This window comes from Nilaparvata lugens, chromosome 2, assembly GCF_014356525.2.
Source record: "Nilaparvata lugens isolate BPH chromosome 2, ASM1435652v1, whole genome shotgun sequence".
In the NCBI taxonomy this organism is placed as follows: domain Eukaryota; kingdom Metazoa; phylum Arthropoda; class Insecta; order Hemiptera; family Delphacidae; genus Nilaparvata; species Nilaparvata lugens.
Window position 1 is genome coordinate 42,683,291 of NC_052505.1, and position 27,669 is coordinate 42,710,959.

Genomic DNA, 27,669 nt, shown 5'->3' on the forward strand with positions numbered 1-27,669 from the left:
CTCATAAAATAAATTTTCATTGGATTTTGAGGATAGACGTTCCACGGTGCTATAGATAATATAAAAGAATGATTCTAAAAAAATTAATTTTGAAGAAAGTCGTTCAGTTTTTGAAATGACTCTAAATAGTAAAAATAGAGTAGGAGACATTTTCAATTTTTGTTAGATAGCTGCTCAAAATTGCAGCTGCTTTTCTGTTGACTTGAATCAATATAAATTACTGTGAAACAATGTAAATTGAAGATTTGTAACACTTATTCTAAATTTATAACAAAATTAAGAGAAGTTAACATTTTTTATTAAAAAATGAAAAAAGAAAGATGAAAAAAATTGAGGTAAATGTTTTATTTGCTAGAGGAATTATAAAAATTGGTCGAAATCATTTTCTTAAAAAACTATTCAATATAATTACAGACAGTATTTACAGATTGTATATGTTTACTTGCGACATACATACAGTTAGGTAGCGAAATTCATCTTTGGGATATACGTTTGCGATAACACCAACGGACGATTTAGTAGGAGTGAACACATCGATTGCACTAACTTCTCAACTACTTTGATCTGGAATAAGACAAACACAATATGCTCCAGTTATTGATTAGCATTTACAGGCACATGCATTAGGATGATGCGATCTTACGTGATGAGGAATCAACAGTCCAACAGCACTATTTTAGAATAAAGATTTAATAAGAGATAAGATACAAAATAACAAAATATGAAGAGTCGACTTTGAGAGCCTATCAATCAGATCAAAATTAAAATGCATAATAACTAAATTATCTACTCTTGCGAAATAATTAAACAAATAGAAAGTTCAATCCATTAAATATTTAGGAATATTAATTATAGATCAAAGCTTGAAATGAAAATCACATCTTTATTCGAAATTAAATTACTTGACTTATACTATATTCTACAAAATCTATAAAATTAAACATCCAGGTATTATTAGAAATATTCATTTCGCTTATGCACATTCTCTATTTGTGTATAGTGTTGAGGGAGCCCACGACACACACTTCAACAAACTTTTTGTTCTACAAAAACATATTATCAGAGCAGCACTGGGAAGACCAAGAATGTACCCGAGTAGACTACTATTCAAAGAAATCGGTCCACCGACAATAAGACGTGACAAATGCAATTTTATACATTGATAATAACAAACACAAATTTACCACACATAACACCATATAATATAGGTCCAAATCTGATAAATACTTATAATATTATATTCACTAGATTAACAACTTGCAAACACCAGTAATGCTATTTTACTGCCATGAGTTAATAAATAGAGTACCAGAAATATTAATTAAAGATAGAATCACAGAGTTTAATATATGAGGAAACACTGGGTATACTCGAAGCTTGAAAATTTTTGAGTTGATCTTTCAATTATTGATTTGTTTCTTTATCTACATGTTGTATCTTTTGTATTCTGTTGTATTTCTTGTGACTTGAATCTTTCAAAATGGTATTTACAATGTAAATCGACCTTCCTTACAGAGCTCAAGCAGCTTGCTTTTCTGGAAGGGTACTATTTTAATTACTATTAAATTATTATATTTATATCATATAGTATGAAATTTCAATATTGTATTATATTATGTATTTGAATTTGAATGAAGAATAAAATAACAAGAATCTTGCTTCACTAAATCAGTGCCTACAGTAAAGATATTTATTCTACGATAAAAAAATGTTGGATAGTTCACATACAGTCCAGGCAATGAATGTTCTAAAAAAGGTATAGAGGGAAAAGTTTGGAACACAATTTTTGACCCTTCAGCTCTTTTGGGGATAGTAAGGGGGTAAACATATCAAAAGTCCTCACTCCTACCCCTGTGCTAAAGGGGTGGTGGTGGTTTGAAAGTACCATATTTTGGTTTTTTCGTATATCTCGAACAATATGCGTATTTCGGAAATTTTTGTCGAATACAAAATTAAAGTTTACAAATTAGCCTACGAATTTCATCTGTAACATTTTTCCATATCTCTCATAGTTTTCTAGGTATGAGCTCTCGAAGATATCACATTTTGAAGAAAAACTCTTCCGGCTCCGATTTTTCATCTTTTTGGCAACTTTTCTGAGCTTTTAAACTTTTTTTTCAACTTTCATAACTTTCAATTATTTCTAGACAGCTAGTTCTAAATACACTCACCTTGCTCTGGCCGTGAAACATGATAGAGTCCCATGAACGCCTCTTGCAATGCCCTCATACAAGCAATATTGGCCGTGTATCCTCCAGCTCTCTCTTCGACTGTTTCGGGCCGCATATGCACAATGTACCTAGCTGTCTCTATCTCACTCCATGCCGGTGGTTCGGGACCGTCCACTACTTTTTCAGGTTCGCTGTAAGTGTAGAGTGGACCGTCTTCGATGATCGGTATCTGATAGACACTCTGTTGTGAACTCCTTCCAAATTTAATACCAGTTGAGAACTGCGTAGCTCTAGCGGGAGCAGCAGCTGGTTTGTTCGTTTGTTCCATTTCTTTGGCAGCTTGACTAATTTGAGCGAATTCGTTGACAATTTTCTTGGCATCTTGACTAGAAAACATTAGCTCATCTATTAGGTCTTCTTTCTCTTTAATTTTCTTCCTCTTCAACTCCAACTCTTCCTTGACAATTTCTTTCTTCCTTATCTGGTCAATATGCTTCTCCTCCTCTAGTAATTCTTCCAGCTCCAGCTCTTCCCTTCCAATTTTAATCTTGTTTTTCAAAATTATTTCTTTGTTTTCCCTCTTATACTGTTCAATCCTCTTATTTGTTTCCATCACATCAATATTATTGGTCAGATTGAAAATTATGGTTTCAACGGTCTCTAAATAGTCATTGTAGTCGTTAAGTGAGCTGAAATCTTCTTCCTTCTTATTGAAATCCTTCAATACTCTTTTCCTAATATCGACTTCTTTTTCAACAGCAGGATCTTCGAAAAGTTGAACACGGAAGTTGCTGCGTCTCAATGGAACGTCACAATCCGGGCAAGAACCAGATCCTAGAAATAGATAACAAACTTACTTGAGATAACAATAATTGAAGTGAACAAAGTCGTTAACAATGAGAAACATGACTCGGTTAATAGTACTGTAGAATGACTACGTTAATAATCGAAAGCATTGATAATAACTCATTCAATATTAGAACAATGAATATTAGATTACACTTCTTTCAAATATTAAACTGTTTTATTTCTGGATAAATTTCTATTCTTAATATTCTGGACATAATATGCTGAGTTGCATATACCTCAGCATATATGTTGTTATTTGTGATAATTAAATAAGACACAATTCACGGAAAATAACAAATCAACTGTCTCAAATAAAGTAAAACTTCTCAAGTTCTAAATTATTTTTTTTCCAAGATTACGTCCTAAGGACTCCAGTTATGGAGTATAAGACAAGTCAGGTCAATAATTTTACGTAATACATAATCAACACTAAGTGAATCAAACTAGTGTTGGTTTGAAAGGAACTCTTGTACACTATAAAATACTCTATCAACTGAATATTTTTTGAAAATCTTCAAATCATCATTACTTTTAAGGAGTTGTGGTAACCTGTTATAGGATTTCCTTCGAATATAATCTGGTTTTTGTTCAAATGATCTACTATTGTGAGTTGTTATATGATAATCATCTCTGTTTCGTGTTTTGTACTGTGAAATGTATCTTTCAATTTTGAAACCACACCAGTCGTTTTCACATACTTACATATACATACATTATAACTACTTCATATACAGGATGTCCCACCAAGTTTGTAACAGCCGTTAACCATAGATTCTACACGACATTTTTGACAAAAAATGTTCAGTAATTTTTTTCCTATCAACCTTAGTTTTCGAGATATATCGATTTTTCGATATTTTCAGAATATGCCTACTTCCGGTCATTAAATACTCAATAACTCGAAAACTACTGGTCAAATTTCAATTTCAGGGGTATTGTTGGAAAGAGGAAAAAAATTTAAACAAGATTAATGTAATTTTATTTGTTGTTTGAGATTTTGTAGTTTTTTATTAGGGCTTAAACTTGAAAAAAATTCTATTCTTTAAATTCAAAGTCAAATTTCAAACCGTTTTTTCCCGATTTTTCTCAGGGTAATTATAGTGGTTTCAATATTTCAAAAACTTCTCCATTTCATAAGCTTTCGAATGAGTATAAATTCGAAAAGGTAAGTTCCATGATAAAGTGTTCAATACTGCTAATATATGGGATGAACACCTTCAAAATGAGGAAATTCACAAACAGGCATGCACCATGCATCAAGTGATGATTCTAAAGTTGAAATCACCTGATTTCTCTCTGACAATATTCAAAAATTTTATCAACATTCTAACATTCTATAATGATATGATTTTTTCAATAACTTACATTATTTCCTGTATCATATAGCCTAAATCCTAAATAAAATAACAATAATAGTCGGGACACACAAATCCGCACCGAGCCCGCGCCGCGGCACAGCCGAGTGACGTACGTACTACGGCGAGGGACACATACTATCGCACCGCGTCAGCACCGTCATCGTGTTTGTTGCCCGCGCCGTGCCCGCGCCGTCACCGTCTAGTATAGTTTACTTTTTGACGGAGACGGTGCGGCCTCGTTCAACATGGAGAATGAAAAACTGATTGAAGAGAAACGGAATTTTCCAGTTTTGTACGATGATTTTTTAAGGAACCCATGGCAGTGTCTTGAATTTTAAATTTAAAATTAATTACGTTTAGATGTACATAAGGCAGAAGATAATTATTTTATTGCTGATATATTATATTTCCGATACATGACTGAATGTGGAATTGTTATGCATCGAAGTATATACCAGCACTATGATTCTCATCTTCTGTGTCTACAGGTAATTAGTTTAAAATTTAAAAATACATATTTAAATCGGATGTAACAAGCTTTAATAGTGTTATATTACTAACAATAGTTCAACACATTCCGAAATCAGACCATAGTGGCACTACAGAACTGAGACACTGCTGCTGCTCGGCTGTCGCACGGATATGTGTGTTCTCCTACCATCATCACCGTGTCACGGACGTAGCTCGGCCGTACCTCGGCACGGGCTCGATGCGGTTATATGTGTCCCGAGCTCAAGTGTATGTTTCAGCCTAATTTTCAGTTAATTAGTATAAGCTTTAGTACAGTTTTCAGTGTGCTCTCCAGTTAATTGGCATGATATGTATCAACTTCAACTAGTAGAGAAGTGTTCGCGTTCATTATCATGAAATTTACTTTGATTGAGTAGCCTACTTGAACATGTTATTGGTGTATGGAGAGTGTGGATGCAATTGGAGAGGCCCGCCTTAATTTCTTAAGCTTTTGAGAATCATATTCTACATTATTTCGAGCAGAATTCTCTATTCAGCAGCCGGCGGGCAGCTGGGATGTTGAATGTTTCAAGAATAATAGTTCAAAGAGTATTGAAGAAGAATAACTTTCGACCATTTCATGATAACCCAGTTCAAGAGTTGAATGAACCTGATACTGTCTCTAGGATGCAGTTTTGCCGTTGAATCTTAGCACAAGATTGTGTTAACATTTTATGGGAAGATGAAAGTCGGTTCACGAGAACTGGTGCTTTAAATTTCCACGAAACACATACATGGTCCTTGGAAAATCCTCATAATTCTAGACCTTATCGATATTAACATCAGTTTTCAGTTAATGTTTGGGCTGGCATGATTGATAAACATATTGTTGGACCTTTCATTTTCCCCGCAAGAATAAATGTTTTATTGACTTTCTGGCCAATGAGCTTCACGAGTTGATGGAAGACATGCCTCTCAATTTGAGGCAGAATATGTTGGATGGCTACCTCCATCATTATGCTAGTAAAGTCCGTGGGTGGCTTGATAACAATTATGCTATGCGGTGGATTGGCCGAGGTGGACCCGTAAGTTGGCCACCACGCTCACCTGATCTTACTCCAATGGACTTATACTTTTGGGGGGTTGTAAAAAGTAAAGTTTACAGAGAACCTGTAGAAACCAGGAAGGAACTGATTCTCAGAATTCGATTGACGTTTCAAGTAATGAAGAGACGGGCCAACGAAGTGACACGGGCAACTCGAAGCTTCATGAGACGCAGCAGAAGTTGCATAAATTGAAATGGAGGCTATTTTGAATCCATGTAAGCAGTGAGCATGACATGTTACTTGATAATCATCTGAATGATTGTCATCAGATTTTTAATTCTGTCATACTTTGAATTATTATTCTATGAATAAATTTTGTTGGATCTTGTAAAAGTATATTATTAATATATTATTCAGGATTTAGGCTATATGTTACAGGAAATAATGTAAGTTATTGAAAAAGTCATATCATTATAGAATGTTGAAATGTTGATAAAATTTGTGAATATTATCAGAGAGAAATCAGGTGATTTCAACTTTAGAATCATCACTTGATGCATGGTGCATGCCTGTTTGTGAATTTCCTCATTTTGAAGGTGTTATACAAAATTTCAAACAACAAATAAAATTACATTAATCTTGTTTAAAATTTTTCCTCTTTCCAACAATACCCTTGAAATTGAAATTTGACCAGTAGTTTTCGAGTTATTGAGTATTTAATGACCGGAAGTAGGCATATTCTGAAAATATCGAAAAATCGATATATCTCGAAAACTTAGGTTGATAGGAAAGAAAATAACTGAACCCTTTTTGTCAGAAATGTCGTGTAGAATTTATGGTTAACGGCTGTTACAACCTTGGTGGGATACCCTGTATATACAAAGATGGTACAGTCAAAAAGCCAAGTTTTTTAAAATAACGGACTACAAAAATCTAACCTATCTACTTTCTCTATACACCTGAGTGCCTTCTTTTGAATCTTAAACACTCTGTCCAAATTTTGTTGAAATGAATTAGGCCTACCCCATACTAAAATAGCATACCTGATATGTGATAAGCAGTTTTTTATAACTTAACGTAGCAAGCTGCCGCAAGACAAATATCCCACATGGAATTTTATTACATATTTTCTCAATGTAAGGTTCCATGTTAATTTCCTACCCAATACAACTCCCAAGAACGCTACTATCTCTTCTTGGCCCAATTCATTTTCCTCTAAAAACACGTTCATTGCTCTATCCTCTATTAAATTATATTTGCTTTTGAATTGAAGGAATTGACTTTTTTACTATTTATTTTCAATCGTCTCTGACTCAGGAATTGAACAATTGACTTGACTCCAGTGAAAGCATTTATTTCCAAACCATCTAATTAATAATTTCTAAAGATCAGCGAAGTGTCATCAGCAAACAGCAAAGCTCTTTGATATGCTAAATCTTTTGGTAATTTGTTCACATATAACAAAAAACAGTAAGGGACCTAAAATTGAACTTTGAGGTACGCCAGCCTGGACCTTTAAGTTTTTAGATTTAATTTTTACTATTTCATTCCCATTCAAATTAGTAAGTTCAACACACTGGGTTCAACCTGTGAGATATGATTCGAACTCTTCCAGTTCTATCCCACTTATACCTACAGTAGAATTCTCATAATGTTTTATGGTTCACACAATAAAAGGCTTTGGATAAATCAAGAAATATTGCAGCAGCCTTATCACCTGAATCTATAATATCTATTAGTCTTTGAACAAGGGATACTATTGCAGTTTTTGTTGATTTTCCTTCCTAGAACCCATGTTGTTAAGTGTTAATCACATATGAAATTAATTTCTTCCAGGTGTGACAGTATTCAAAATACTATAGGTGCAACCTATTCAAAACTACTCTCTCAAAACTTTTAGTTATTACATTTAAAATGCTAATATATATATATATATATATATATATATATATATATATATATATATATATATAAATTAAAACAGGAGACATAAGACATAAATAGATTGAAAACACTTAAAAACTTACATTAGAAATGGGGAAATTTTCGGGAACTAAGTTCCCTTCCACAACCGAGCAGACTGCAGTTTAAAATCCAACGGTCGTGTGACCACAGAGTACGCACGGAGAGTCAATTTTAGCAGCAGAGACCACAGATTACGCGGTGCAGACGGATGGAGAGAAAAAGGGTACAGATTCAGGGGACATTATGGGGTATTTAGGGGGCTGTTACAAACGGGATATTTAAGATTTGAGTGGGTTATGAATAAGGAAAGGTGTAGCTTATGAATTTATAGAAAAGAGGAGATTTAGAATTAAAAATCAAAAAAGAATTAGACTAAAATTGGAGAAATGAATTGTAGAATTGAACTTGAATGAAATTTATATTTCATTTTTATTGAACATTTAATATATATTTGATAGCTGTGAAATTTATTATGATATGATGCAATTTAATTAAACAGTTGGTGTAGAGTTGATAGCTATGGTACTATTGCTGTCTGTTGAGACCAGGACTGGAAGCAACTCCAAGCACCCAAATAGAAGCCAATTCTTTTGTCTTGACATCTTAAATATCCCGTTTGTAACAGCCCCCTAAATACCCCATAATGTCCCCTGAATCTGTACCCTTTTTCTCTCCATCCGTCTGCACCGCGTAATCTGTGGTCTCTGCTGCTACAATTGACTCTCCGTGCGTACTCTGTGGTCACACGACCATTGGATTTCAAACTGCAGTCTGCTCGGTTGAGGAAGGGAATTCAATTCCCGAAAATTTCCCCATTTCTAATGTAAGTTTTCAAGTGTTTTCAATCTATTTATGTCTTGTGTCTCCTGTTTATATATATATATATATATATATATATAATATATATATATATATATATATATAATATATATATATATAAGCGAATTGGCACTGATTCATTCACTCACTAACTTATTCATTCATAATCAAAAGAACTAAAAATCTACTGGGCCATATACTTTCAAATTCGGCATCTATGTTCAGTTACCCATCTAGAGGCGCACTAAGAACGGATTTGAAAAAAATCCAAATATACGCCCGAAATCCAGCGTTTTCTCAGCTTTTTCAAGAACTAAGTGACAAAACATGTTTGAATTTGATACACAGGCTCAGCTGAGGTATAAAAATGTCGTATTGGAAGTCAAGTTTCGCCTAAAGTTTAGAGGCCGAAGTTCCGCCCAAAATCGGAGGTTTTCGATCGTTTTTGCTGCGTTTTCTAGGCCTTCTCGAGAACTAATTGACAGATCATGTTCAAATTTCATACAAAAGTTCAGAAAGGGGCTAGAAACTTATTCTTAAGAGGGTAAAGAATTACGCCAAAGATACGCCTAATATTGGCATTTTCACAGTGTTTTCCAAGCGTTCCCCAGCGTTTTTAGATGGTTTCTTTTCTCAAGTTTTTCATTGATTTTTAATGCGTTTTTCTACATTTCTGAAGCAAATTCATACTTGAGAGTGTTAAATGTTTGTTGAGGTCTCCATATCATTCTTGTCTCAAATTTCAAAGAACTATTGGACTGAAATACAATAGTTTTTATAATATCCTAACGACGTCTCTAATTGAGAAATAATTGAATTCAGTTAAAAATAGTGATTTTTGCAATCCTGCACTAAATAATTCATAAAAACTGGTGATTGATCAAGCCAGGAAGTCTCTTCACTTTTTGAGGGAAGGAAGAACGCTCAAATGAAAAATGCAGGCAAGCGAATCGAGCCTGCTGATCCTTTTTCTGGATGATCCAGCCGGGGGTCCAGACTATCCAAGCTAGACGGATAAGTGCCTGCCGTCTGTTGGGTCCATAATTTTCTAAACTAAACAAACCTAACCAAACTTAATCTCACCTAATCCAACCTAAAAACCAACTTATCCTAACCTAACCTATTCTAACTCTTTTATTCTTGAAACTTTGAGCTTTTATACATAATAGCTTCTTCTCAATTTGGCTTTAGGAAAAATAACTCCACTGTAGATGCTCTTCTAAAACTAACAAAGAAAATATTGGTAGCCTATAAACAGGGGAACTATGCTCTCGCCACCTTCTGTGACTTGAGTAGAGCCTTCGAATTGGTTGACCATGGAATTATTTTAGATAAGCTACAATATTATGGAACAGGTAAAAATGCCCTCAAATTGTTCAAGTCTTACTTGGTGGATCGAAGTCAACTTGTCACTTTGGGTAGAAATGGTAACAAGTCATCAATGTTAAAGGTCGAGTCCGGGGTTCCTCAGGGTTCTGTACTTGGACCTTTCTCTTTTTGATTATGATCAACGATTTTTCAGCTTACGTCCATTCTGATACATTTTGGTATGCAGATGATACCACACTCTTGATTATCAACAATTATCTCAATAGCCTTATCCAGGAAAGCAAGCATCTCGATGGTTCAAAGCAAACGGCCTTGCTCTTAATAATAGTAAAACCGAGCAAATGAATTTCAATTTGAGGAGGGGAATCCCAGTTGAAAATCCTGCAAGTGTAAAATTTTCAGGCATCCATATCGATTCGAAGCTTACATGGGAGCCACACTTGAAGTATGTCAGCTTAAAACTTAGCAGAGTAATATATATTTGCTTAAAAATCTCACTGGTCTTGTGTCAAAAAAGTATTTGAGAACGGCTTACTTTTCATTTTTCCACAGTATTATGTCTTACGGTCTGATCTTATGGGGTAATGCCTCTCATATAAATAAATGATGTTCCACTTCTTCAAAAGAAAGCTCTGAGAATTATTACAGGTTCATCTTATCTTGAGCATTGCAGACCATTGTTCATTACTGAAAAAACTCCAACTGAGATTAATTATATATATATATATATATAATATATATATATATATATATATATATATATATATATTATGTCCTCATTCATACCCGGAAAAATCTGAGTAGTCTGCAGTTTAGAAGTGACGTGCATTCTTTTAACACTAGGCATAGTTGTCGCATCAATATACAGCACCAAACATTGTCAAAGTCTCTCAACAGTTTTAAAATCACAGGACAGAAACTGTTTAATAAACTGCCTCCTCATATTTGTAATATGTCTCAAAAAACATTTGAACAAAAGATGTACGGATGGCTGATTTCAAATCCTTTTTATAAATTGACCCAATTTTATGAGTGTCATAATTTATGAACATATTGTGATAACGAATCCTAGATTGTGACTTAACTATAATCAATTATAAAACTGTAATTTAGTTATATGACTTTGTCCATGCTGTATAATATGGCTATAAAATGTTATTATTATTATTATTAATTGGTAAAATCTTCCTTTCTTTCAGGTCATTCATGTTCTAATGAATAATTAATGAGACGGTTTAATGGGTCCATTAATACATCCTTACATTCTATTAAAATTTTACTTACGACCCAATCCAATCCTATTGTTTTTTATTATTTAAATTGTTGATTATTTTTGACAACTGATCTTTTGATACTGGATGAAACTTAAATACCTTTTCAACTGGCTCAGCGGTTACTGTAGTTGAAATATTAGTATTTAGCGTCTTTAGGAGATTATTTGCAACCTGTTGATAATATTCATTGAAAAAGTTACAAAAATTGTCAACAATATTATATATAATTCCCATTTAATCAATTATTCCAGGAACACCAGTAAATGTATCTTTTTGAGCTGATCTCCTATTTGTATTTATTACCTCCCATACTGCAGAGTTGAAATTGGTACTAGTTGTTAATATTAATTTCAACTGTTTTTTTTACATTTGGCTTTCTTCACCTCTTTTGTGTAGATTTTCTTTAGTAATTTGTAATTGTTTTATTTGGAACATCCCTAACTAATTGAAATTCCTCATAAGCTTCCCTAAGGATATTTCTCTGAGTGAGAATATCTTCAGTTATCCATTCATCTAATCCGTCTAATTTAATTTTTACTTTGACTTTTTTCATCTGATAACTTTCACTAATATGAAATCTTACAATACCAATGAATCGCTTATATTTGTAATTCACGTTAAAACTGTTATAAACACTACTCCGGTTTTCTTGAAGCAGTTTCTGCTTCAAACAATTTAAATTTCCCAGTTCACATTGCTCAATATCTTTCAGAACTTTATTTTAATTGGATATTTACCCTGCAACTATACACCTAGAATTTGATAGTTATGATCCGATAGATGTGAGCTATCTAATCTAACATTACAACCTCCTTTATTTGGAAGGATATTATCAATTATTGTCTGAGAAGTTCGCGTTACTCTTGTATATTCGTGGACCATAATTTATAAATTGTTCATATTAACAATATATCTAATATCATCTATCCTGTCTGGCAAAATAGATGCCAAAAACCGCTGCTTAAAATCTATTATCAATTTTCAACTTTAATCCAGTTACTTCTAAATCCATTTCAACAGAAAATCTCTGAACAAAACCCAGCTCATACGTATTGATTGGTTTAGCTTTGCTAGTGGATATACATACACCACCACATCTATGAGCTGTTATACAAAATACTGATTTCAATGAATAACCAGGAATCCTTACTTGATTGATTTCATATATTTTCAAGCCATGTTCTGTAAATATAACAATGTCAGGATCCTCTTGTTTAAGAAATAATTATAGTCTGTCAATTTTGTTGCGAAGGTACTGAATATTCTGATGATAACACTTAAAACTTCCCTATCATAGTGTTTGTAACTAGTTCCCTTTCCTGTTTTGGACCAATTTACTAAAATAAAATTTATTTGTTTTTTAGCGGGTTTTGGTCAGAGGATTGCAAACGGCTTTCAATCAACTCTGCCATTCTATGACAAAATATTACTTTGCCAGATCAATTTAGATGCAGACCATGATTAGTGAAATTCTGTCATTTCAACCTTTCATTCAGAAAACAATCCCCAGTTGTTCTTACTTTTTTAGGCTGTTGATTGTATTACTAGTAGTTCTGTGAACAGTAGACCTCACGCAGTATTCTCATCCACAAGTACCTGATTGAAACTATAGCCCTTATGGAAATACAGCAATAGACTGGCTTCTCCACACATCTGTGTAATCACTTGTCAGCTGATTTATGATGAATATTAATCTATAGTCTGATTTTTACTCTAATATTGGCGTATGAAGGAGGCTCCTTTTTCCTTTTATATTATCCTTGAAATGCAAAATTTCCAAAAACCTTGTATATACGTCGACGCGTAATTTAAAAAGGAACATAACTGTCAAATTTCATGAATATCTATTACCGCGTTTCGCCGTAAATGCGCAACATATAAACATTTAAACATTAAGAGAAATGCCAAACCGTCGACTTGAATCTTCGTTCGGTCAATGAATTGATTTGTTCATTAATTGTTTCATCAAGTTCTGCACTATCAAACCTATTGGGAATAGTTCTTATTATTACAGTCATTTCTTGGCTGAGTGGCACAATTTCCTTTATCTTTTATGTTATTTGAGGAAGATGTGCACCCGGCTTAAAGAAAAATTGAACATAAAATCTATTTCTTAATCTCTTGCTAAAGAAATCACTGCAATCACGTCCATGGCTGGATATCAGTAGCAGAACTCTCCCTCCCTTTCCTACCTTTATACTCCCCAGTTTTATTTTTGGTTGCTGTCTTCAAAACCTCACAGTAAGTTTCATTGTTTCATTTTGACCATTTTCAGAGCATTTCCCTTCATCTATGTTGAATTCAAATTTTTTTTTGGCTTTTGGTCAGAGGTATACCATATACAGCAATGTAAAATTGTATTTTTAAGTGAAAAATGAATTATTTTTCATCAATAATTGATGAAACGATATTCAATAATACCTATTTGAAGAATGTAATCTAAAAATAGTACCTATGTAATTGCTTGAATGTATAAGCCTAGTAGAGTGAGTAGTAGGCTATTCAATCATACATCTTACATGAGGTTTCAATATAGACTACTTTACCTTTTAAAAGAGAAGATCGACACAACTTTCACATAATGCATGTCCACATACGTTGACCATAAGTTTTAAAGAAGGATTTCGATATTTTGTTGTTTTGCATCTTGGGCATGCTTGATCATCCATCTAAAAAACAAATATAAGTACTGAAAATTGATCATACTACATTAACGAACATATTACATTAAAAACATCATATTACATTGGGAATAGAAGTTATAGTTGAAATTAGCTTATCAAGTAAGTTATAATAACCTTAAAATATTTTGTCGTTGAAGATGGAGAAAGACTACTTCCTCAGCTAGCTTGAAAATTGAATAAATACAAACAATTGACCTGGTTGGCTCAGACTACTGTGGTGTTGAGTTTTCAGGTCACACCTGATCAATTTCGGTTTCTTGCACGATTCAACGACTATTTTTATGCAGCCGGGTCCGACGGTAAAACGAGTTTATCCTAATCAAAATAAAAAAGAAAAATATCGGTCGGCCAAGAGTCGATTTTGGGATCTCTGGCTTACCCAATTCCAAATTCGGGCCAAGAGTCGAATGGGCGTAGTAGATTGGTGTAGACTCTAAACCACTCGACTACGGCCATCCCAGCTTGTAAATAAATCTAGTTAAACTCAGATGATGAAGCTTTAGAAAATGGAAAACAATAAGTTATATGGCTGAAAGGTTCTACAGAGTCAGGCATAAAAACCTGATGATTTTTGAGGGATAATAATCAAAGTATGTTCCGTACAATTAAAACATGTAATATATCAAATTAAAGATCAAATTTTGCAATTTACAGTGAATTACGTAGATCACTCACAAAGTTTTTTCATTTGAAGATTATGTCATCCAAATGTTTTCCGTTACTTTTCACACACTAACTTGAACTAATTCTAAAATTTTCAATTGCTCACTCAATCATCACTTGTAGAATTACTTCAATTTCTCGTTGAATGACTTCCTTTATATTAGTTCTGTGGATTATTGGCTGCCCAATAACGGTAATTTTGTTTATTCACAATTCCGACAAATGAAAATGTGTCTCGTCACTTGAAAGAATAATGGCATCCTGGTGGACATTTTCGAGAATTAACCCACAAGCGGCTTTGCGATAATATATGCCCTATCATTTACATTGAGTTGTTGCACTAACATTATCTTATACGGTTGGAATTTTAGGTCGGAATGAAGAATTCGTCGTCCACTCCGATCAGAAATGGCTTGCGCAACAGCATGTTTCGCTGCTGAACGTCGTGGAGACCGTGTAACAGCTATTCTTACCGCGTTAATGTTTTCAGGCGTTCTCACAGTCCGTTTTCGTCCTGATGGGTTTGTTTATAAAGCAGACGTTCCTAAAATTCTTTACCCAAAAAAAACATATTCCTACTGAGAACAGGGCGTGTCAATTTAAATTGAAATGTCTGCGAAATAAACACTGTGTTAAAATAACTGAGTCATTATTTTAAAAATAAGCTTCAATCACAAACGCTCGATGTTCACTTGACCACGACATACTGGCTACTGAAATGGCATGAATAGACCTGTCGATGTACAACATTCCCGCATTTTCAATGACAGTGGTGTCAACACAACAGTTACTACAAAATCGTCAGATTAATATGCCGGTCACTGTATAATGTTTTAAAGTCAGTACCTGATTAACAATGGTTTGCTATCCTTGTCTGTCATTAAACGAAGAAGATAGCTATCCTTTTCCTTCTCCGCTCTGTTTCCAAATAGTTTATAAGTTATTAAGTTTAAGAAATAATAATTATAATGAACTACCAGAATATTAAATCAATATTAACATTATAGATCTATAACTTAATTACAACTAACTTATAAATTTATAAAAAATATATTTTTTTAATCATCAATTATAATAAATTGATATCTTTAATAACTTAAAACTTTATTATTGAATCATGAAAAGATATACCGGGTGAGCATTAATTATTGAACACATTTCAAAGGTCAATAATAACATAACAAATAGTGGAGCGCGTCTATTTTTGTGGCAAAAATTGGTGATGACCTTCATCAAAACACTGGCTCAATGGTGGGGGTGGCACAGTCGAAAGTCAAAACCCTTGATGAAAAGTACTGGTAGGCCTACCACAGAAAATTAAACTTTATCGGATTTGGGGTAGCGAAAACCCCCATGTTGTTCAAGAGGTTGAACGTGGGAGCCCCAAGGTTGATGTTTGGTGTGCATATGGCGTTATCGGTCAGTTCTTATTCGCCGAGCCTACTGTAACTATAGTGAGGTCCACGTTATAATGGCAGTGGAGAACAACGTTGCAGATCCTGTTTTGGACCAATTTACTAAAATAAAATTTATTTGTTTTTTAGCGGGTTTTGGTCAGAGGATTGCAAACGGCTTTCAATCAACTCTGCCATTCTATGACAAAATATTACTTTGCCAGATCAATTTAGATGCAGACCATGATTAGTGAAATTCTGTCATTTCAACCTTTCATTCAGAAAACAAATCCCCAGTTGTTCTTACTTTTTTAGGCTGTTGATTGTATTACTAGTAGTTCTGTGAACAGTAGACCTCACGCAGTATTCTCATCCACAAGTACCTGATTGAAACTATAGACCTTATGGAAATACAGCAATAGACTGGCTTCTCCACACATCTGTATAATCACTTGTCAGCTGATTTATGATGAATATTAATCTATAGTCTGATTTTTACCCTAATATTGGCGTATGAAGGAGGCTCCTTTTTCCTTTTATATTATCCTTGAAATGCAAAATTTCCAAAAACCTTGTATATACGTCGACGCGCAATTTAAAAAGGAACATAACTGTCAAATTTCATGAATATCTATTACCGCGTTTCGCCGTAAATGCGCAACATATAAACATTTAAACATTAAGAGAAATGCCAAACCGTCGACTTGAATCTTCGTTCGGTCAATGAATTGATTTCTTCATTAATTGTTTCATCAAGTTCTGCACTATCAAACCTATTGGGAATAGTTCTTATTATTACAGTCATTTCTTGGCTGAGTGGCACAATTTCCTTTATTTTTTATGTTATTTGAGGAAGATGTGCACCCGGCTTAAAGAAAAATTGAACATGAAATCTATTTCTTAATCTCTTGATAAAGAAATCACTGCAATCACGTCCATGGCTGGATATCAGTAGCAGAACTCTCCCTCCCTTTCCTACCTTTATACTCCCCAGTTTTATTTTTGGTTGCTGTCTTCAAAACCTCACAGTAGGTTTCATTGTTTCATTTTGACCATTTTCAGAGCATTTCCTTCATCTATGTTGAATTCAAATTTTTTTTGGATTTTGGCCAGAGGTATACCATATACAGCAATGTAAAATTGTATTTTTAAGTGAAAAATGAATTATTTTTCATCAATAATTGATATTCAATAATACCTATTTGAAGAATGTAATCTAAAAATAGTACCTATGTAATTGCTTGAATGTATAAGCCTAGTAGAGTGAGTAGTAGACTATTCAATCATACATCTTACATGAGGTTTCAATATAGACTACTTTACCTTTTAAAAAGAGAAGATCGACACAACTTTCACATAATGCATGTCCACATACGTTGACCATAAGTTTTAAAGAAGGATTTCGATATTTTGTTGTTTTGCATCTTGGGCATGCTTGATCATCCATCTAAAAAACAAATATAAGTACTGAAAATTGATCATACTACATTAACGAACATATTACATTAAAAACATCATATTACATTGGGAATAGAAGTTATAGTTGAAATTAGCTTATCAAGTAAGTTATAATAACCTTAAAATATTTTGTCGTTGAAGATGGAGAAAGACTACTTCCTCAGCTAGCTTGAAAATTGAATAAATACTATAAATACAAACAATTGACCTGGTTGGCTCAGACTACTGTGGTGTTGAGTTTTCAGGTCACACCTGATCAATTTCGGTTTCTTGCACGATTCAACGACTATTTTTATGCAGCCGGGTCCGACGGTAAAACGAGTTTATCCTAATCAAAATAAAAAAGAAAAATATCGGTCGGCCAAGAGTCGATTTTGGGATCTCTGGCTTACCCAATTCCAAATTCGGGCCAAGAGTCGAATGGGCGTAGTAGATTGGTGTAGACTCTAAACCACTCGACTACGGCCATCCCAGCTTGTAAATAAATCTAGTTAAACTCAGATGATGAAGCTTTAGAAAATGGAAAACAATAAGTTATATGGCTGAAAGGTTCTACAGAGTCAGGCATAAAAACCTGATGATTTTTGAGGGATAATAATCAAAGTATGTTCCGTACAATTAAAACATGTAATATATCAAATTAAAGATCAAATTTTGCAATTTACAGTGAATTACGTAGATCACTCACAAAGTTTTTTCATTTGAAGATTATGTCATCCAAATGTTTTCCGTTACTTTTCACACACTAACTTGAACTAATTCTAAAATTTTCAATTGCTCACTCAATCATCACTTGTAGAATTACTTCAATTTCTCGTTGAATGACTTCCTTTATATTAGTTCTGTGGATTATTGGCTGCCCAATAACGGTAATTTTGTTTATTCACAAATTCCGACAAATGAAAATGTGTCTCGTCACTTGAAAGAATAATGGCATCCTGGTGGACATTTTCGAGAATTAACCCACAAGCGGCTTTGCGATAATATATGCCCTATCATTTACATTGAGTTGTTGCACTAACATTATCTTATACGGTTGGAATTTTAGGTCGGAATGAAGAATTCGTCGTCCACTCCGATCAGAAATGGCTTGCGCAACAGCATGTTTCGCTGCTGAACGTCGTGGAGACCGTGTAACAGCTATTCTTACCGCGTTAATGTTTTCAGGCGTTCTCACAGTCCGTTTTCGTCCTGATGGGTTTGTTTATAAAGCAGACGTTCCTAAAATTCTTTACCCAAAAAAAACATATTCCTACTGAGAACAGGGCGTGTCAATTTAAATTGAAATGTCTGCGAAATAAACACTGTGTTAAAATAACTGAGTCATTATTTTAAAAATAAGCTTCAATCACAAACGCTCGATGTTCACTTGACCACGACATACTGGCTACTGAAATGGCATGAATAGACCTGTCGATGTACAACATTCCCGCATTTTCAATGACAGTGGTGTCAACACAACAGTTACTACAAAATCGTCAGATTAATATGCCGGTCACTGTATAATGTTTTAAAGTCAGTACCTGATTAACAATGGTTTGCTATCCTTGTCTGTCATTAAACGAAGAAGATAGCTATCCTTTTCCTTCTCCGCTCTGTTTCCAAATAGTTTATAAGTTATTAAGTTTAAGAAATAATAATTATAATGAACTACCAGAATATTAAATCAATATTAACATTATAGATCTATAACTTAATTACAACTAACTTATAAATTTATAAAAAATATATTTTTTTAATCATCAATTATAATAAATTGATATCTTTAATAACTTAAAACTTTATTATTGAATCATGAAAAGATATACCGGGTGAGCATTAATTATTGAACACATTTCAAAGGTCAATAATAACATAACAAATAGTGGGAGCGCGTCTATTTTTGTGGCAAAAATTGGTGATGACCTTCATCAAAACACTGGCTCAATGGTGGGGGTGGCACAGTCGAAAGTCAAAACCCTTGATGAAAAGTACTGGTAGGCCTACCACAGAAAATTAAACTTTATCGGATTTGGGGTAGCGAAAACCCCCATGTTGTTCAAGAGGTTGAACGTGGGAGCCCCAAGGTTGATGTTTGGTGTGCATATGGCGTTATCGGTCAGTTCTTATTCGCCGAGCCTACTGTAACTATAGTGAGGTCCACGTTATAATGGCAGTGGAGAACAACGTTGCAGATCCTGTGTCTTGCCAATGTCTTCTACAGACGGTAGCTAATAATTTCATGATTAAGATGAAATATTTTGTAATTTATTATTAATTCTCCATTGTTGAAAAACAATCTGGCAACAGAGCAAAGCGAGAAAAAGATAGCGCTATCCGCTTTGATGAATGATAGACAAGGATAGCAATACAGTTGCTAATTAAGCACTGCCATTATAACGTAGACCTCACTGTAGTGCTTCGTATCTTGACATGCTACAAGAGTATGCAGTACCACAAATCGAATATCGACAGCCAAATGTCTACCAACAAGATGGTGCACCTCCACATTGGGGTCTACATGCACGAAATTACCTGGATGAACAATTTCCTAAACGTTGCATTGGCCGCGATGGACCGATTCCCTGTCCTTCTTGATCCCCTGATATTACACCACTCGATTTCTTACTTGGAGATTTATAAAAAATAAGGTGTATGCAATGAAGTAGCGTAATATTGACGAGCTAAAACAAAGAATTGAATATGGGATATCTCTCCAGAAATAATAGTCAATGTATGGTGTGAAATTGAATATAGTCTAGATATTTTACTTGCAACAAAAGGTGTTCACTGTTCACCTAGAAATTTGTTGAACTTGGCATGTGTTATAAAAGAACTGTTTGAAATTGGTTTTTCAATTAATCAATATCCATGTAAGTAAATTAATTTGTTATTTTTCTATTCACCTATGAAATGTCTTCAATAATATTCATGCTCATCCGGAATTTTCTCGGTGAATATAAAGTATTTGAAAATAGAATTTATTCATCATTATATCGGATATACCAACAACCAAATTTCTATAGAACGACGTAGAGTATAGTGGCCAAAGAAATTGGTCATTTCCACAATTCCTATCATTTCCATCGACTTTATAACATACATTTCACTATATTCTAAAGGCACGTTTTTGTTGTTGAAAGTGGGAAGGTTGAGAGTTGACCAAAACCAATGAAGCGTACCGCAAAACTTAGCCCAGCTCCCAAAAAAAACTTACAAAAAAAGGTCGGCAGTCGTCATTTTTAAGGCTTATTTAAAACCCCAAAATTTGTTTTTGTGCCCCCATCCTAAGAATCTCAATGAAACCCTGCGTCAAACCTCCCACCCCATGAGGATACTCCTAGGATCCTGCTCAAGAAATTAACTTGGAAAAATAAAGAGTAAAGCTACGTTTACACTATGTAGCTGGAGAGCTATGTAGCTCTGCTATAGCAGAGCTATATAAAATTTAAGATACATATAGCTCTGCTAGATGTAGCTCTGCTATAAGTAGATTTTAACGCTACGTTTATCTAGCAGAGCTATATGTAGCTCTGCAAGATGTTTGGAATAAAGTTCTCTGTTCAGTTCCCAGTCAGATGCCGAAGAAGAAGGTAGTCATTTTAAAATTAAATATAATGAACTTGAAAACTCATTTAGAAAAACTGTAAGGAGGGCTAAATTTGAGCATAATTGCAACCGTGTATTAGCATCAAAAAATAAACCCAAAGAATTATGGTCTATTGTAAAAGAAAATCTTAATAAGAATGATTTGAATAATGTTAATGTAAACGACTGTCTAACAGCTGGTGGTTTTAATGATTTTTTTTTGAGAGTGTAAGTAGTATTGTTCAGAGTGTACCTTCTTCTGTTAATGATGTTTCGTTTTATCTTGACAATTTCAAACTGAATGTTCCTATAATAAATTCGTTTTCTTTTTTCATTTATAAGTGTTGAACAAGTGTATAATGCTGTATTGTCTCTTAGTAATAGGCTAGTGCTTGTCTAGATATTTATTGCTTGAATTCTTCTATAATGAAATTGGCTGCACCATTTATTTGTGAGGTTTTGTGTTACCTTTTCAATATGTGTATTGAGAATGGGGGTTTTCCTGAATGCTTAAAACTAGTTAAAGTTATTCCATTATTGAAAAAGGGTTCACCTCTTGACTACAATAATTATAGGCCAGTGTCTATTATACCTATAATTGCAAAGATTTTTGAGATTATACTTTATAATCAAATTGTAAAATATTTTGAAAACAACTCACTTTTTACTAATAGTCAATTTGGTTACATAAGCAATAGAGGTACTCATACTGCTATCTCAGAGTTCTTAAGGAATGGAATTAGCTAGCTAGATGGAAAAATTAAGGTCACGAGTAGCTTTTATGATATGTCAAAAGCTTTTGATACCATTTCACATGTTATTCTGGTGCAAAAACTCAGGTTTTATGGGTTCGATGATTTATCTATGAAGCTTATAATGTCTTACTTAAGTGATAGATTTCAGACTGTTATTCACAATGGCTCTTTCTCTAATTTTCTAAAAGTTGAATCAGGTGTGCCACAGGGTTCCACACTTGGTCCCATACTTTTTATTATCTATTCAAATGACCTGCCAGCAGCAATAAGTGGTAGTGATGTCAAGGCATTTATGTTTGCTGATGATCTAGCAAAACAAGTCAAGTGTAAGAAATTATTTTACAACATGCATATCCTAACTTTTATCAATGCAACTATCGAAGACTGGACAGCTGCTAACTCTCTTTGTCTCAACAAAGACAAAACACAGTTGTTAGAATTTGATTTAAGTGGCCAATGTAATAATCATGTGAAGTTTCTGGGCATCACATTACAAAATAATTTAAAGTGGGAAAAACATGTCAGCTTACTATGTAGTAAGGTATCTAGAGGTATTTTTATGCTTAGCAGATTAAGGCATATTGTAAGTCTTGATGTGTTGATTGCTGTTTATTATGCATATATTCACTTTTTTTAACCGAACATTTTTAACGGCTGTGAATCTATCTTTTCCTGTTAAACATGTTACGTGGAAGAGAAAGAATGCTTATATTGGCAAATGGTATAATGATGATATCAAACAATTGAAGAAACAATGCTTACTTATGTATGAGTTGTTCAAACGATCAGGTCTACATCATTTTAAAATTAAATATAATAAATTTAAAAACTCATTTAGAAAAACTGTAAGGAAGGCTAAATTTGAGCATAATTGCAACCGTGTATTAGCATCATAAAATGAACCCAAAGAATTATGGTCTATTGTAAAAGAAAATCTTAATAAGAATTATTTGAATAATGTTAATGTAAACGACTGTCTAACAGCTGGTGGTTTTAATGATTTTTTATTGAGAGTGTAAGTAGTATTGTTCAGAGTGTACCTTCTTCTGTTAATGATGTTTTGTTTTATCTTGACAATTTCAAACTGAATGTTCCTATAATAAATTCGTTTTCTTTTTTCATTTATAAGTGTTGAACAAGTGTATAATGCTGTATTGTCTCTTAGTAATAGGCTAGTGCTTGTCTAGATATTTATTGCTTGAATTCTTCTATAATGAAATTGGCTGCACCATTTATTTGTGAGGTTTTGTGTTACCTTTTCAATATGTGTATTGAGAATGGGGTTTTTCCTGAATGCTTAAAACTAGTTAAAGTTATTCCATTATTGAAAAAGGGCTCACCTCTTGACTACAATAATTATAGGCCAGTGTCTATTATACCTATAATTGCATAGATTTTTGAGATTATACTGTATAATCAAATTGTAAAATATTTTGAAAACAACTCACTTTTTACTAATAGTCAATTTGGTTACAGAAGCAATAGAGGTACTCATACTGCTATCTCAGAGTTCTTGAGGAATTCGATGATTTATCTATGAAGCTTATAATGTCTTACTTAAGTGATAGGTTTCAGACTGTTATTCACAATGGCTCTTTCTCTAATTTTCTAAAAGTTGAATCAGGTGTGCCACAGGGTTCCACACTTGGTCCCATACTTTTTATTATCTATTCAAATGACCTGCCAGCAGCAATATGTGGTAGTGATGTCAAGGCATTTATGTTTGCTGATGATCTAGCAATACAAGTCAAGTGTAAGAAATTATTTTACAACATGCATATCCTAACTTTTATCAATGCAACTATCGAAGACTGGACAGCTGCTAACTCTCTTTGTCTCAACAAAGACAAAACACAGTTGTTAGAATTTGATTTAAGTGGCCAATGTAATAATCATGTGAAGTTTCTGGGCATCACATTACAAAATAATTTAAAGTGGGAAAAACATGTCAGCTTACTAAGTTATGTAGTAAGGTATCTAGAGGTATTTTTATGCTTAGCAGATTAAGGCATATTGTAAGTCTTGATGTGTTGATTGCTGTTTATTATGCTTATATTCAGTCTCATTTGGCATATGGTATTGTTGCATGGGGAAGAGATTCAAATGTGAAGAAGCTTTTTATATTACAAAAGAGAGCTGTTAAAGTAATTTGTAATAAGGATAATAGAACCCATTGTAGACCATTGTTTAAGAACCTTAGAATTATGACAATTACGGCACTGTATGCTTATGAATGAATGCCTGATGTACACAAAGAGAAATGTAAACAGTTTTCCAATTAATAGTAATGTTCACAGCCATTTCACTAGACAGGCTACAGCACTCAGATTGACTCAGTGTAACTACCACATAATGTTGAATAGTCTAGTGAGTTTGGAAAAAGAATGTACGTACAATAAATTACCAGTTGAAATAAAGGAGCTTGAGATTAGACAGTTCAAAGTTTGTGTGAAAAATATTTTAATTGACTGCTGTCCTTACAGTAGTGATGTATTAGTTTTTTTTTGACTTGTGATATATTGATGTTAATTTTGTTATGTGAAGAATATTTTAATTGACTTGCAGTATAAATGACTTCATGTAATGTATTAATAATGTGATATATTTTATAATTTTTATGACCTGTGATATAATTATATTGATGTTAAATTTGTTTTAATTGACTGCTTTCCTTATATTTTGAAATGTTTAATAATGTGATGTAATTTTATGACCTGTGATATATTGTTAAATTTGTGATTGCTTGTATGTTTTTTGACGATGTCTTGCATTATTGTTTTTAATTTTCTGACAATAAAGGAATCTTGAATATCCATAGAATATCTACAAACATAAACAGGACTTCATAGACTTTTTGAAATGTTTTTGTTTCTATTTCTTTAGATTTTGAGCCATATATCTATAAATGAACAAATAACAAATAAATTTAATTGAATAAATAAACAAAATCAATATTAAAATAATACCTTGCATCTGTAGGTAGGTACCCTAGGATTATGTGACCAAATGTAAGTCAAGTTGAATGTTTATAGATTTAATGACAGATAATCAGCACAATTGTCAATAAATGCAGTAGTATGGGAATGATTATTGTAGATGGCAAATTTTAAATTAATACAATACCTACAATTTAAAAATACGGGATCAATCTGTTTCTACTTACCTCTGGATATAGGAAGTAGGTATTCTTTTTCAAGTCTAATAATAAATCAAATGTAATAATTTGATGAGGAAAAGTTTTTGCTGAAGCTTCAATATTATTTTGACAGTAAAAATCCTTAAATATAATTATCAAAGCATTCAAGAAAATCATAAAATCCTAACCTCAATATAAAAAACAATAACAACTCATTTTCATTATGACTATGACCGGGAATTTCATTTGACCTTCGATTCTAAATATCGATATTTTAGATACATCAACATATCAGAGATAGGGAGCGTTTGTGGGTACCCACAAGGACGACATTGTAAACAAAAGTATTATACATCATCACAAGGCATTCGGTCGACGTAGAACGTCATCATTTTATATAATAGCATAATTAAGGTTCGAACCCACTAGAACGTATCATACCATGACCGTGCCCGTACCGACACATGCAAAAAATATTCTTTGCATCATTTGATATGTAATGCACCCATTAGACCGTTCCGTCACCGGCCAAGCACGGAGCGTGCCATGCACGTCCAGGTCAACATTTGTCAGCCAGTATATTTTGTCTGTGACGGAACGCTCCTTGCATGGCACGTGACGCCTGCAACCCCCGTTGTAACCGCGTATGCACCGCGTTGGTAACCAGTTCACCGCTACATTCTCTTGCTAACTGACGCGTTCCCAACAACTTCTGACCGGGCATCATACGCGTATCATACGCGTATCATACCCGTATCATACGCGTACCATACGCGTAATGTACTGGCATAGACCGCTGTTGATCCGGTGTAGTGGGCATAGTTGTTATTTTACGTGCCTGGCATGGTCTGACACGGTCCGTGTCTGATACGTTCTAGTGGGTTCGAACCTTTATACACTCTAGATCCGTGACGTTTTGAAGATTGATACTAGCGCTGCCTATAACATTCTTACCAGCTTTGTCTCTCTACATTTTTCTACACGTGTACCGGTAAATTGTGACTAGGGGTATAGTGAGGTCCACGTTATAATGGCAGTTGATAATGGGTGCATACCAACTGACCCAATTCCCATTTGACCCAACCTACCACTTGACCCAATTTTTTTAAATCGAGAAAAGCCGCGAAACCACTTGACCCAATAGACATCTGACCCAATATACCATTTGCCCCAATATTATAAACATCACAAAACCATCTGACCCAATTGACATCTGACCCAACCTACCACTAGACCCAACTACTGTGCTGCGCTCTCGTGGCATAGTTTATGGTGCGCAAAACATCAATGCCTTCTTGATGAGTGGTACTCCTTCAACAACTTCAACAAATATCTCAACTGAGAAATGCAGTCTCATAAGTACCATAAGTAACCGAGAATTGTAGGGTACTATATCATGGAGATTATTTGATTTTTTTTTACAAATTTTGTTGTGCAAATTGTTTATTTCTCAGTAAATAAATAGTACAACCAGAAACATAGTTTCTGAAATATTCATAAAACTATGTAGGTAGGCTACTCTAAATCGATGTATTCTAGAAACACTTATCCAAATTTACTGAGGGAAGAAACTTGTGAGGAAATTTTTTAAGGCAGATTCCATCAAAGTCATTCTCTACAATTATTTATGTTGTAGGTTTTAACCTAGGTTATAAGGAATGTCCATAAATATTCATTTCCATTTCCATTTCTAATACAGTAACTCAATTCCATTGTCTTACAGAACTTATATCGTAGGCTGTAGGATACCTGTCAACAGCTTTTTTCTGACTTGATAAAAACTATGATAGCAACAATAGACTACAATACTTGGAGTAAGGTAAAATCTAGTTTTGAAAAGTTACCTATATCAAATTGAATAATCATCAATCATTTACTGATTGATAAGATGCTTTATGTGGTTTTACCAAATCTAATAACCTCATCCAAATTTAATAATACAGATCTAACCTCAAAATCACAAAATAACACAAATCCAACCTCAAAGATAGCAAGAACTGTCAAAACAGTTGTGCTTGGTTTCAAGGCCTTCTAGACTTTTACCTGAAGAGTAAACCGTAGGTAGAGAGTAACCAAGCCTGGAACATTGCAGACGTTTTGCCAGAGTGCAGCACAGTAGTTGGGTCAAGTGGTAGGTTGGGTCAGATGTCAATTGGGTCAGTTGGTTTTTTGATATTCATAGAGTTGGGACAAATGGTATATTGGGTCAGATGTCTATTGGGTCAAATGGTTTCGCGGTTTCTCTCTATTTTAAAAAATTGGGTCTAGTGGTAGGTTGGGTCAAATGGGAGTTGGGTCAGTTGGTTGAGCCCCGTTGATAATGATAGAAGAATAACGATGCCGATTCTCTGTATTGATTAATTATATTTCTACACTGTCAAGAGCATAATTGGCATCGTCGTGGGCCTAGAAAAGGATAGTACCACCGGCTTTGTCGATTGATAGACAAGGATAGCAAAACCAAAGTTAATCAAATACTGTCATTATAACGTGGACCTCACTATAGAAATTTTCTTACCGCATGGGAACCATTTTCACAGTTGGTGCCGTTTACACAGTGTACAGAGAAGAAAGTTTCCTTCCCAAAAAGAAAATTCCTTCTACTTTGTGCACAGTGGCAGCAGAGAAAACTTCTATAATATGATATTCTATATTGATGCTCTATTCTGTGGTGATAGTTCAAACTAAATTTCATTCTAAACAGGATTTCAGGATACTCTCGTTCGTTATAATGTGGTTCATATTCAGTTT

At 33.8% G+C, this 27,669-nt stretch overlaps 1 protein-coding gene across 1 annotated transcript; it reads right to left on the bottom strand.

The window, feature by feature from the left end:
* Positions 1 to 330: 330 nt before the first annotated feature.
* LOC111044635 (CDK-activating kinase assembly factor MAT1) lies at positions 331 to 25,179 on the bottom strand. Its single transcript, XM_022329836.2, has 4 exons — positions 24,946 to 25,179; positions 17,326 to 17,449; positions 2,172 to 3,005; positions 331 to 564 (listed from the first exon to the last, which is right to left on the bottom strand). The coding sequence occupies exons 1-4, from the start codon at positions 25,093 to 25,095 to the stop codon at positions 551 to 553; spliced, it is 1,122 nt and encodes a 373-aa protein (XP_022185528.1). The 5' UTR covers positions 25,096 to 25,179; the 3' UTR covers positions 331 to 550.
* Positions 25,180 to 27,669: the final 2,490 nt, after the last annotated feature.

Excerpts from the sequence above, each read along its gene's own strand:
- LOC111044635 (XM_022329836.2), bottom strand. The coding sequence starts at position 25,095 with ATGATTTTCTTGAATGCTTTGATAATTATATTTAAGGATTTTTACTGT. Across the intron at positions 17,450-24,945 it reads CCTACTTCCTATATCCAGAG|ATGGATGATCAAGCATGCCC; the intron begins GTAAGTAGAAAC and ends TTTGTTTTTTAG. Across the intron at positions 3,006-17,325 it reads CGATCTTCTCTTTTTAAAAG|GATCTGGTTCTTGCCCGGAT; the intron begins GTAAAGTAGTCT and ends ATCTATTTCTAG.